The sequence below is a fragment of the Mus caroli genome, unplaced genomic scaffold, assembly GCF_978045245.1.
Source record: "Mus caroli unplaced genomic scaffold, Mus_caroli_1 scaffold_12, whole genome shotgun sequence".
NCBI classification, from domain to species: Eukaryota; Metazoa; Chordata; class Mammalia; order Rodentia; family Muridae; genus Mus; species Mus caroli.
Genome location: NW_028227267.1, coordinates 18942833 through 18956098, shown reverse-complemented (window position 1 = coordinate 18956098; position 13266 = coordinate 18942833). Strand labels below are relative to the sequence as shown.

At 53.5% G+C, this 13266-nt stretch overlaps 1 protein-coding gene across 2 annotated transcripts in view; it reads left to right on the top strand.

Moving 5' to 3' along the window:
• Positions 1-1075: 1075 nt before the first annotated feature.
• Zcchc24 (zinc finger CCHC-type containing 24) overlaps positions 1076-13266 on the top strand; it is a 51774-nt gene continuing 39583 nt past the window's right edge. For both annotated transcript variants that reach the window (XM_021181638.3, XM_021181639.3), the window contains exons 1-2: positions 1076-1490; positions 13006-13206. In XM_021181638.3, coding sequence (XP_021037297.1) covers positions 1245-1490; positions 13006-13206 — 447 coding nt within the window. In that variant the 5' untranslated portion in view covers positions 1076-1244. The remainder of the gene's footprint in view (positions 1491-13005; positions 13207-13266) is intronic.

Genomic DNA, 13266 nt, shown 5'->3' with positions numbered 1-13266 from the left:
TAGGGCAGTCAATTCCTCTGAGTTGGCACTGAGAGGTTTGTCCTGGTTCTTGGGTCCCAGGATATGGGGTAGCACATACCATTCTGGGACTGTGAGGTGAATGAAGGCCTCAGGATCTGGGAAGCCACTGGCTAATGCGGGCTCCTCCAGGAAAATGTGGGTTTCCGAAGTCTTCTAGGCCAGGGTCCTGGAACCCCTTCAAGACACTAGGGAGAGCTGATGTTGGACCCAGGGAGCAGAAGAGGAGAGAAAAGCCAGCCTGGAGTAGAAACAGGAGAAGTGGAAGAGATGGGAGGGGGTATAAGGGGGGAGGAGAAGGGGAGCCCTTCCTTGGGCAGGAACCTGGGGCCCCCCTCAGCGCAGGCTGTCCGCAAAACGATTCTGCAGATGGAAAGAATTAAGTGGGAGGGGGAGGGTCCTATGGTGATAGCGCGAGGAGTGTGTGTGTGTGTGTGTGTGTGTGTGTGTTTGAGGGAAGCGAGGGAGACAGAAGAAAGCTTCAAACGAGACACGTTTAAAGCGTCGTTAGAGAACATCGAGACAGTCACAGAAACACAATCGGACTAACAGCAAGAGGAGGGACTGGGAGAAGGAAAAGGTGCAAAAGCCTAATTAACTAGAGAGCTCCTGGGAAGTGATGGGAACCAGCATACAGTAGAACCAACTGAATGTTTGGGCCCAATTGATTCTGAGCTCCTGGGCTGGGGAGCTGAGCTGACCCGGGGCGGAGGGGGGAATTCGGGAGGGGCCGCTCCTGGTGTGGGGGTCGGCGGGGTGCAACATGTGCGGACCCGCCTTCTTTCTTGTCTTGCCCCTCCCCCACATCCATATTCAATGAGCCAACCAATAGGGGAGCTAGGATCGGGCCGAACTGGCCGGGGTGGGGCGGGGTCTCTGTGGACCCCACCCTAGGAGCCGTCCCCGGAGGGGTCAGCGCAGAGGCAGATAGCGGATCCCCGGGCGAGGCGGGGCTGGCAGCAGGCGGGGCGGGGCGGGGCCAAAAGTTTCCTGCCCAACTTTCTCTGCCTCCTTCCTCCGCCCGTGCGCGCCCACTGCTGCAGTTCGGGGAGGCGGCGGCGGCGGCGGCGGCGGCTGCGGGCAACGCGCGGGGCGCGGGACGCGGGGCGGATAGCCGTCGGGGCCGGGGCGGCTGGCAGTGGGCACAGGCTCCCCGGTGCCCGCCCCTCCGCCGGGAGGGGGGCGCGAGCGGGCGGCCGGGGAGGGGCCGGCACCGCCACGGCAAAATGAGCCTGCTGTCTGCCATCGACACGAGCGCCGCCTCGGTGTACCAGCCAGCCCAGCTACTCAACTGGGTCTACCTGTCGCTTCAGGACACACACCAGGCTAGTGCCTTCGATGCCTTCCGGCCCGAGCCTCCCGCCGGCGCCGCGCCCCCGGAGCTGGCCTTCGGCAAGGGCCGCCCTGAGCAGCTGGGTTCTCCCCTGCACTCCAGTTATCTTAACAGCGTCTTCCAGCTGCAGCGCGGAGAGGTGGGTGCCCCAGCGCGCGCCAGCCCCGCGCTCACTGTTTCAGGCCCCTCTTCTTCCTGGCATGGCCCAGGCCGGCCCCGCATTGCCCAGTTCGGCTTGGCTTGACTTCGATCAGCTCTGCCAAACTTGCCGCCCGAAGTCCCTGGGGCACCGGGAGCGCGTCACCTCGCGGCAGAGCCTCCCGGAGCAGCTCAGGCCTGGGCAGGGCCCTCCCGCCCCTTCTCCGAGTTTGGAGCCCTGCTCCTAGTAAGCAGGCTCAAGGGTGTCTCCGGATTCTCTGCAGACTGCCGGGGTGCGGCTAGGGCGGGGAGCCCCTTCCTAGTCTTTCCTTCGCCCAACCTTATGAACTTTTCTGGCTGCCATTCTCTGGGACGGAGGGTTGCAGAACCTGCTCTGAACTCCTCTGAAAGGGACTAAAAGAATCCTCCCACCGACCTCCATAGTTCTTAACCTGGAAGGCTCCCTGAAAAGTAGTTGCTCTTCCAGGGGCTCTTTCTCCTGTTCCCACCACTTGGGAACCCCTAGATCCACCCTGCAGCTGCTTGCCCTCCCCCAGGCACATAGGAAGTGGTTTTTGAGGGCTTGACCTAGCAGACTGTTCTGTCCCCTGCCTTCCCAGGCTGGAAGGAAATGAAAGGGAAATCCTTGGGGGGGCGGGGGGAGGGTTAGGCTGTGGCGATGGGAGGGCTCCAGCTGCCTAGTGCCTTCTCCCAAAACCTGGGATGTGTTGCAAAGGCTGCCTGCTCAATGGATTCGGTTACAAAGTCTACTGGACAGTGCATGTTCCCAGCTAGATAAATACACAGGTGGCCGTGACCTCCCAGCCTCCTTTGCGGGTCTTATCCAGAGCCTTCCCAGAATCCATCTACTAATGGCACCCCACATCCATTTGCTCCATTTTGGAAATTGCCAATACCCTCTGTGCCTTTCCCTTGCCCGCTGTGGTTTCCCTCTGCTAAAAGATGCAGGGGGTAGAGGGACACACACGGGGTCACTTTCACCTCTGACCCAGAGGTGACTTTGAGTGAGGCCTGTATATGCTGGAGTGTGCTGGGGTTGAGATGTGGCGTCAGGAGACCACCCTTTCTGGTCTCAGGTATGTGTTCAACACTGCCATGGTTTATGGGAAGACTCACAGACATGTGAAAGGCCAGCACTCTCAAGGCTGCCCGGCTGCCCTGCTGGCCTGTGGAATAGAAGCTGTGCAGGAGGTCTGGGTATGGGGGCAAGACTGGAAAGGTGCCTGCAGAGCCCGGGGTGGGGGTGGGGGTGGGGGAAAGCACTTGCATGCCAAGGCTCTTTATAAACCATAACACATGCTCTCTGCCCTGGGGAATGGTTCCTGGCTGGGATCTTCCTTTCTTGTAATAATTTGTTGTCTCTTCGGGAGCTGGCTTTAGGTGACCAATGGCTTTGGAGAACCGTTTGTGGAGTATTTCTTTACTGGCTGGGTGTTTTCTATTATTAATTCTCTTAGCAAACATTTGTTGAGTTCTACACAGGACAGGGGTGAGGAGCCTGGGGCTGGTGGTGGAGGGGGGGAGGGCACAATACGTGTGTGAGAGGAAGGTGAGTGATGGAGTGTTCTCACGGCTCATAGTTGGATAGAGGTGCACTCAGGGAACATCTTTCATCAAGGGAGATGACTGTGACCCCAAGGTCCCATGACCCAGCAGGGTCCCTAAGGAGCCTTTACTAAAACTCCCTCAGCTCCCATCCCAGCATCCCTCATTCCTTACATGTGGTCTCTGCTGGGTTGCCCATCAGTCAGAGATCCTGTCTTTGGACCCCAGTTGTGGTTCAGTGAGACCACAGCTACCCCCTACCCCTTCATTGCTGTGTTCTGCAGGAAGCAGCCCAGTGCAGGAGGAGCTGGAGCAATGGTGGGGAAAAAGAGCTCCGTCTCTCTGAGCCTCCCACCCAGTAGATTGAATCTTGGTTGTCACAGGTGTGTGTGTGTGTGTGTGTGTGTGTGTGTGTGTGTGTGTGTGTGTGTGGCTGGAGGTATACATAAACAAGAGAAGAGAGTGTCTGCCTGCAGACAGCAAGGGCTGGGGAGATCAGAGGGATTTCTCACACTTCCAAGGCTTATGGCTCCCATGGAGGGCTGGAGAGCTGTGCCTGCCAACTTCCAGAAAGCTCTCTTGGGTTCTGGCTTTCTCTTCCTCACCTCCTAGCCTTTGACCTCTCAAACTCTTTCAAACCCCCAGCTGTGTTTTGAGGGCTTAGTTGGTGTCCTGATATGGCTGAGAAGGTGAGCAGCCCCCTCCCCACCCAGTCAATGCCACCACTAAGGGACTGGGTGCAAAGGCAACAGGTTCTTTTTCTCACAAGAGGGAACTTTAGGAAGGGACCCAGGCTCCATCCACAAGCATTGCCATTCTGTTCAAAGCCTGGCAGGCCCAGTGGCAGTGCCTGTGGATGTGACTTGCATGCTGACCGCTGACCATAGCCCGTCTGCACCGGCCCCCGTGCCAAGAGCCCACCCCCTCCTGCACCGCCCCCAGGCTGCTCCCTCCACAATAGCAAAACACCATGAATGCAGCTGGCATTGGGGGAGGTGAGGACACGGGGCCACAGAAGCCTATTGTGCCCCTGGAACCTCAGCCCTGAGAGCTGAAGATATAAGCCAAGGGTCCTGAGTAACCCTCTATCCCCGGGAGGAGAGAGGAAAGTGGTCGAGTTTACATGCAAGTGCAGGACAGACAAGTTCCAAGAGATGGCCTTCAGGTGGAAGTGTGTTAAAACCCCTCTGGGTTCTGAAATGAGGTCTGGTAAACTCGGGTTTCAGAAATGGCATCTGTGGTCACAGCTGGATGTCGAGAGAGAGAGAGAGAGAGAGAGAGAGAGAGAGAGAGAGAGAGAGAGAGAGAGAGAGAGACTGACTCCTTGGCTGAGCCCCTCTCTCCAGGTGCTACAGGAGAAGGTGGGGCTTAGGAGGGGGAGGGGGGAGGGGGGACTGCATGGATCTTCCTTGCCAAATTCTGTTTGGAATTTAAATTCCCAGCAGTGTAGACTCCAAGAATTCCACTTCTGGAAAAACAGAGTTAGGCATTGCCTCTTGGACCCTTGGAGGAGTTCTCAGAGTCGGCCCTGGCAGGCTTTTTATCCCACTCCTGCCGCGCAGGGAAATGAGGCTGCCCCGTGTCGCTGAATTCCCATTCTTAGGACAAGTTTCCCTTTTTCTCTGAGAAAAGATGTAGCCGGGAAGTGCGGCTCCACCGTGGAATGACCACCCCTCCTTTGTGCATGGTGGGTGAAATGAGGGCTCTAACGGGCTTGGAAAGCGCAGATTACTCACCGTCATCCCCTTTGTTCACACAGTGCTCGCCAGGGCCAGCATGATAAAGGCTCAAAGAAGGTCTGTCATTCAAAACCTGTGAACAAGTCTTCACCCCAACATCCCATAGACTTAATTCAGCCAGAGGACTGAATTTGGCTCAGGATACAGAGCAGTGTTCTTCCGGCCATCTCCAGGTCTGGGGATGTTCCACTGAGTCAGCTATGCGGTCTCCTGGGCTGCATCGCTCTAAACGTCAGGAAGCTCTTCTTGGTGGACATCCCTGGGTTTGTTCATCACTTTCCACAGACCCCACGCTTTGCAGCTGTGGCCCACGCATTGCAGACTTGTTAATGGCGTGAATGGACTTCAGCCCCTTAGCACAGAGATAGCAAGGAGAACACATAGGAGGAAAAATACTTATACAAGAGAGTCTTGTATGAGGAGAGTCTTGTACAAGATTCCAGATGGAAGAAGTGGCTCATGTCTGTATTCCTAGCATAGGAGGATTGCCATGGTTCAACAAGGCCAGCCTGGGCTGGAGTAAAACCCTGCTCAAAAAACAAAACAGGGCTGGCAAGAGGGATGGATGGGTAAAGGCTCCTGTCACCAAGCCTGATCACCTGAGTTTAATCCCTGGGTTGCACATGGCAGAAGGAGGGAACCAACTCCTGCAAGTTGTCCTATGGCCTCTATATGTGTGCTGTGGTCTGTACCCATAAACACACACAGCTAAATAAATAAGTGCAAACATTAGAAACAAACTAAAGTCCCCAGCCTAGACAAATATAGGGAGTTTGGATGAAAAACCACCTGTGTCTACAGCAGCTATCCAGAGGTTCCCCAGTGTGGACCTGTGGAGCAGAGTCACTCTACTCCTTAGCAGGGGGCTAAACTTGACTCCCATAGTCTCTGTGGTCTGGTTGAGGTGGGAGGCAGGCAGCTCGAACCTGGGAGGAATGTCCCAGAGGTATGACTAGGGAAGAGTCCCCAGATATCTGACCCCTCCCCTTGGGATGCTGACTAGGGAAGAGTCCCCAGATATCTGACCCCTCCCCTTGGGATGCTGAATAGTAACTCATGCAAGGAGGCTGACACTAGGGAAGGGTTGTCATAGGCAGCTCTACTCTGCTCTGTTAAGTTAGTTGCCTAGGTCTGGGCTCAGGGAAACCACACCTTGGGCCATATAAGTCAGGTGTAGGGAGGGCAAGGGCTTCCTTCGAAAGTAAATGATCAGTGGCCACAGAGGTCTGCGGTGGCCTAAGTGGGGGCTGGTAAGCAGCAAGCGGCTCTGCTTTGTCTTCTAAGGCAAGGCCTCACTCGCCCTAGCACAGGCTGCCCTCAAACCCAGGGAAAGTCTCCTGCTTTAGCCTCCCAAGTGCTTGGAATAATGGCATGCGGCACCACCTCCAATGGGACCATGGACAGCAAGGCTCTAGAATGTAGTTCCTTGTCGTTGCCATAATCTAGAGAGCAAAGCAGAGGTCTATATGACTCAATTCATCAGCAGAGCTAGATCTAAATCAATTCTGAATCCCAGCCAGGAGCTATCTCTGTAGCCTGTATACCAAGCACTGGGACTTCCTATCAAACCACAGTGCCTCTGATGTTTTGCCTGGATCCGAATCTTTTTTTTTTTTTTTTTTTTTTTGCAATATCTCATATAGACCAGGTTGGTCTCAAACGTGCTCCATAGCTAAGGATGATTTTGAAGGTCTGATCTTCCTGCCTCCACAAGTTCTGGAACTACAAGGCTATGCCATCGTGTCCTGTTTAGGTGATGCTGGCTACCAAATCCATGGCTTCTGGTAGCTACACAAGTACCCTACCAAGAGTCATGGGCTCTTGTTGTATAGGTACTGGGTTTCTTAATATGTTCCTGCTCCATCCGATTGGCCTGGTTTAGGAGACCCAGAGGAGAAAAACCATATTTTCCTATTTTATGCCTATGTCCTTCCCTGGGGTAGTTGCGCTGTTGTCCAGAAGAGGAGGAGGTTGCATTCAGAGACCTAGGGACAGAACTAAGTGTGCGACAGTGGATCTGTTCCTTAACACTCCTCTCTCTCTCTCTCTCTCTCTCTCTCTCTCTCTCTCTCTCCCTCCCTCCCTCCCTCCCTCCCTCCTTCCCCCCCCCCCCCCGTTAATAGATCTTCTATAGCTCAGTCCTCCTTTGGTTACACTGGTTAACTTGTAATTTCTCGAAGCACCCAACAGTCTCGAGTGTCTGAGCCTTGATACTTGCTGTTGAATCTACCTGTGATATTTCCAGCCCCGTCCCAATGGACAGATCCCAAGGCATTTCCTTATGGTACAAATGGATGTCTCTTCTGGGACTCATGGGGTGGCTGCTTTAGGGAGCAGTTCTCCCTCCAGCTGCTCCAACAACATGGGCTGTGGTAGCCAAGGTGTGATGTTGTAGGGCAGGCAGCAGGCTGGACAGCTAGGCTGCCATGAACTGTGCAGTGGCGTTGTCTCTCCATAGCCTGTTGTCCGACTTGGGAGTAGGAATCCTACCTCTGATTGCCCAGTCAGTAACTGGGCCACACTGGATGTTCAGCTCATCCCACTAGGTGGGTGGGGGTAGGGAAGATGGCTTTAAACCTGCTCTCTCTTCTGCCTTCAGCCCTGTGATGAAGTAGGTGGTCTCCCTTGTCTCAGCCTCCTATGCTATCTCCAGGAACGAGTGTTTATTAGTTGTTAGATTAATTGCAAGGGGCTGCCTTGGGAGATAGTGAAGCCCTATCCCTAGCCATGCTCTGGTAGTGGCTAAATGTTCAGAGGGTCCTTACCTTGTTTGGTCATGAGTGCCTTTGGAGTTCCTGGTGTGAGCCCAGTGTACATGGCACAAGCACACATGCCTGCCCATGACTTCACAGCTTGTGGACAGCCTCACTTCACAGTGGATCCCAGCGCCAGGCCTCTGCTGTAGAGGATATGGCTTTGGTCATACCCTGGACTTGCTAATGCTACAGTCCTGCTGAGCCCTTGGTTTTTTTCAGATTCATGCTTTCTGCTTTTTCTCACAAGTGTCAGACACAGGGTTCTCAGCGCTCTTGTCCTAGCTGGGAAGTGGGCAAGGAGCCATGGCCCATGAGCACCATCAAGTGAGTGGTAACCCTGGGTTGGGGGTCAAGAAACTGAGGTGGGGATACAGTCTTCCCATGTCTCTAGGTCTGCTAAGCTCTGTTTGGCAACCACTGTCTACTCCCCCAAGCCCTGGTCCCCATTTTTCTCTGCCCACTTCCTTCATCTAAGAGAACTCAACGTGACCATTAGTCTTGGATCTTTTATTGAGCCTCATCTTTGTGGGGAGAGCGATTTTACATGTGAAATGTGAGCAATGTCCGGACTGGCAAAGGGTCTTGATCTGTCCTGGCCAGTTCATATGTTCCTGGCCCTGGAAACAAGAATATGGGCAGAATTGTGTGTGATGGGGGAGGGGAGGTTCAGTGAGGGTGTGTTTAATTTTTTTGTGGCCCTCTTCTCACCTGTGTGTACTGTCTCCTACACCCCAACCCAGCGTGCGCCCTCCTGTCTGTGTGCAGAGGATAAGTATGTGAGCCATTCCAGGTAGGCCCTAGGGACAGAGGTATGGGTCTCTTGGAAGAAGGGGTGTGGTCACTGGTGATATGGTTTCTTATTATAGTGTGTGTGTGTGTGTGTGTGTGTGTGTATTTGGTGAAGAGGTGAGGGGTTGGATGGTTTTAGGAGATAAGAAGATAGTTGTGTGGCTGATGAAAGGAACCCCACAGAACTAGGGCTAGACTCAAGCTCTTTCCTCTAAGGCTGTCTTGGGTTAGAGAACAGAACAGAGAGCATAGAGGTCTGCCTGATCTCCCTGGGGTACTGGGCCTGGCCCTGAACACTACCTTTGCCGTTGGCCTTGCACATGGCTGTGTCTTTCCTGGCAGAGGTGGTCTCATTCCCGCCTGCCACCCTGCTAGTCCTACCTGAACGATCTTTATGGTTCGGACTCTGTCTGGGCCACTCTCAGAAGTGTCTGCCCACTAGCACAGTGTTTGCCGTTGCCCCCTTGCTTGTGGTACCTTGTGATAGCCCTGCTGGGCAGGCTTCTCTGGGGAGACGGGGGCGCAGCCTTGTGACCCTGTGCCTCTGCCCTTCAGAGTCCACAGCAGAACTGCTTTCCCCAGATTCCAATCCCCTCTCAGAGACCAGAGAAGCTGGAACTACACCCTCCTCAGTACCAAGGGGCTTTACATATGAAGCCGCACCTGATGTCAACCTCTGGCTCCTTTTCTTTTCTATGTGGAGCCGGGCCTTAGAGGCTGTGTGTGGGTGAAATATAGCTGGCCGACATATTTGACTCTGTTGCCTTGGGCAAATTACTAAGTCCTTTTGAGTCTCAGTTTCCAGTTCTACAAAAATGAGATCGGTGCTCAGATAAATGTTGTCTTAGCAGTCAAGGGGAACTAAGGAAAAGAAAAGGTTCTGTAGAGTGTACAAGAACAATTCGTGGTCAGAGAAAATCAGAGTCTTCTAATCTACTTTTCCCTGTCAGACCCTCAAGAACCTTAGGAAAGGTTCCAGCAATGACCGAGTCTGATGCTGTGTCTCCCCACGTGTGGTAGAAGGGACCCCATGCTTCCTACCAGCTTCTGGGACCTTTGATGCAGGATGATGATGCAGCCCGGAGGCTGACATCCATCACGTAGTGGGGCTGCCCTCCCTTGAAGAGCAGGGCCTTCAGAATGCACGCGTCTCTACCCTGCAGTGTAGTAGATTGCTGATTACCCTTTATATGCCAGGACGAGGGTACCTTTCAGAAACCGGGTGTCTGAACCCAGCAGTGGTGTATCTGCAGGGACAATCAAGTTTGCCTTATCTCCCTTCTGCTCTAAGGAAGAAAGCCCAACCTACACTCTGCCCAGTTCCTGCAGGCCAGAAAACAGCCAGGACTTACCTTTCACCTCTGTGGCCAGGGCTCAAGTAGGGCTTTACAGAGAGGAAATGGCTTTCTGACCTGCCCAGTCCACCCTGACCAGGCAAGTTGGACTCCTGGCTCCTGGTTCCAACTGGGTCTGAGCCTCTGCAGCCCTCAGAGCCTTGGTTTCTCTACTAATAGCATGGGAATGTAGTTGAACCGTCTGACTCCTCCTGGACTCTTAGTTCTGCGTGGTGTTTGTCTTGGGCTGGTGCTCGAGGTAGAAAGCTGTGGCAGTTATGAAGACAGCCTGGGGACAGTGGATTCTGGGAGGGGGACTTTAACTTTGCTCTGTCCATGGATCTATTAGGGAAGGCTTATCTGCGACCCTCGGTGGCATCTGGAAGTATTGAGCTGCCAGGGAGAGTATAGGAGGCCTTTGGCTGTTTGGGGATGCCTGAGGGTCTGTCGTGAGTCAAGGAGTATGGCCACAACCCTGTGGAGAGAACTATTTAGGGTGTAATTAGTGTAGCGTTGGCATCTACCAAACTTCCCCTTCCTCTTAAAACAGTCGTGAAGGCTGTGGACTTGTTTAAATCCCAGCCAGCAAAAATGAAAGAAAGGAAGAGGGGGGAAGAGAAGAGGGTTGTTATTTTGTGAAATTGCATTTCCCAGCCGTGAGCATGAGTCACAGGGTTTGGAGCTTCGGATTTCTTGTTTGGATAAACTTCTCTCTAAGAGGCCAGGGCTGTGTTGTCCTCAGGTCGGTTAAGGATGATGGAGCCAGTAGCCTCCTGCCATGGGACATGTCTCCCAGTTAAGATCTAGAGGGACCCAAGAGTTGGTGCTCTGAGGCCGGTAAAGTGGCTGCCGCTGCCTGAATTTTCTAGGACTGGTGGGGGTGGGGCTGGTAAAGCAGATTCATGTCAGGATTTACTCTCCAGTGGGTTCAGAGTTTGGGCTTGGGGAAGTAGAGGACTCTGGAGGTGGGTGGTGATGGCCACTGTGTCTCAGCGAGGATATGCTCAGTGCCTCAGAACTGAACACTTTAAAATCATTACACTGGTAATGTAACAATTATGGATATTTGATCACACACAAAAATATGCTCTTGGTCCCAAGCCACCACTGTGGTGACCCTGAGGTGGAGCTCAGAAAACGGTTTTTGTTACTAGTTTCCAAGTTATCCAATACAAGTTTTGAATACTCATTTCATGTATGAACCAGTGGGCAGTGGCTCACAGGGGATGACAAGAAGCAGCTGTCTTCATAAGGGCACCGCGCCTAGGTTTGGCCTGTCACCATGGCCACCTTGTTTGATTTCCACCAAAGTTGTCCTCCTGTAGTCGAATTGCCTCCAGGATGGGGGCTGTTGCCTCTCCAGGAGCCACTCCATTCTGGGCTTGCCCAAAAGCTAAAGAATTGGTTCAGACCGCATGCAGGTTGGTGCTGGAGTGAGCTGACTTGGGTTTCATGTCGCACCAGAGGGCTAAGGATCCATGGGGCTCCCACGCCGCAGGAAAGCTGTGTGCTAGCCCTGGGCAACTCCAGGTATGGTGTCTGTGTTCTTCCATGCCAAGGCTCTGGTTAAAATAATGTAAGATGGATAGAGGCTCAGAGAAGGAGAGGGCCATTCAGGGTCACCCAACAGGTGTCCAAGGTACTATCTTACCTGGAAATGAGGGCTGGGTCCTCTCAGAGCTGAGGGATCAATTTCTGAAGATGGAAATGTGAGACTAGAAGCTACTCTTGCCAGGCAGTGGTGACACACACCTTTAATCCCAGCGCTTGGGAGGCAGAGGCAGGCGGATTTCTGAGTTCGAGGCCAGCCTGGTCTACAGAGTGAGTTCCAGGACAGCCAGGGCTACACAGAGAAACCCTGTCTCGAAAAACCAAAAAGAAGAAGAAGAAGAAGAAGAAGAAGAAGAAGAAGAAGAAGAAGAAGAAGAAGAAGAAGAAGAAGAAGAAGAAGAAGAAGAAGAAGAAGAAGAAGAAGAAACTCTTGTTAGAGTTGGGCAGGCTGTACCCCATGCCCTAGACCACTTCAGTTCTTTTCTCTCTCCTTCCCACACCGAAGAGACAGAAGATTGCCAGGCCCGCTTTACAAAGGAGTCTAAGCTCTCGGTTCCAGGAGCCTTGTTTCTCTATCAGCCTAAGGACTCCTGGAAGCCACATCTCCCCATCAGCGGGGGGCTAGAGTTTATCCCTGCCATTTGGGGCATCTGGAGTGGGCTCAGAGGACTCCAACCATTGTGTCCAGGTTCAGCGTTGACTTTCCTCGGGAAGCTGCTGCTTTCTAGCCTTGGCCCTTCACTAGGAAAGGGGAGCCCTTGGCCATTCCTTGCCAGCCCCACCACAGGCCCCACCTTTACTAAATTCCAGTGTGCCATGCCACCCAGAGCCTGTGATGCCTATAAATAGAGGTTGTATACACCAGGAGGGCCTGAGCCACGTCTGCTTGGGAGCTCAAAGGGGTGTCTGGTTCCTGTCATGTGGAGGTGGGAGAGGTAGCCACTCCCCACTCCAGGCTTTCAGAGAGATGGCTCAGGCAGGCTGGGCTTCTCTGTGCATGGACCTCCAGTTCTCCAAAGCGGTAGTCATACTGCAAGCCCTGCAGTATCTTTCTTACTAGGTGGGAAATAGAGTCAATGGAGATGTGTCTGAAGACTCCATACCCAACGAGTGGCTTCCCATGAGGCCGTCTGTGTCAGTCACTTTTCTCGTTTCTGTGGCAAAATATCAGGAAAAGCAACTTAAGGAAGGAAGACTACACTTTAGCTCCCTGTCAGAGGGTACCGTCCATCAAGACAGAGAGGTAGTGTACCAGGAGCCTGGGGCCGATGACCACAGTGTGTGCGCAATGGGAAAGGGAAGAGGGATAAAGGGTATTGTGAACCCCATTTGCCTTTCTGTTGAGTCCAGGACCCCAGCCCATGGAATGGTGCCTCCCACATTTTAGGGTGGTTTTCCCCAATTTCTTAACCCAATCTGGAAGTTCCCTCGAAGACATGCGGAGCAATCTATCCATCTCTTAAGTGATTCTAGGTCCTGTCAAGCTGAGAGTATTAACCTCCTCCACATCTGGTGTGATGTGTCAAGAACCCATAGTTACAACCCTTGCAGCTGTTAACATCATTACCGCGTAACCCAGGGGTCCTAGGGCCCAGACACATGACCTCCTTTACCCTTACAGAAGCCTTAGAGGGTCACCCACAGAATAGGCAGGCCCTGTGAGGTCAAACCCACGACTGGAGTTAAGATTTGAACTCAGGCTTTAGATCTATGTGGATCCATGCCTGGTGGTGTTTAAGAGCCTCCTTTTCCACAGCCCTGAATAGCCTCTGTTCCCACAGGCGCTGAGCAGCAGCGTGTATAGGAACGCTTCGCCCTACGGTTCCCTCAATAACATCGCTGATGGCCTCAGCTCCCTCACCGAGCATTTCTCAGACCTGACGCTCACCTCCGAGGCCCGCAAGCCCAGCAAGCGGCCTCCTCCGAACTACCTGTGCCACCTGTGTTTCAACAAAGGACACTACATTAAGGACTGCCCTCAGGTAAGGCAACTCGGCCCAACTGGGCTCTCCCGAGCTTCCTTCCCGCCTGGGTCTGTGGGT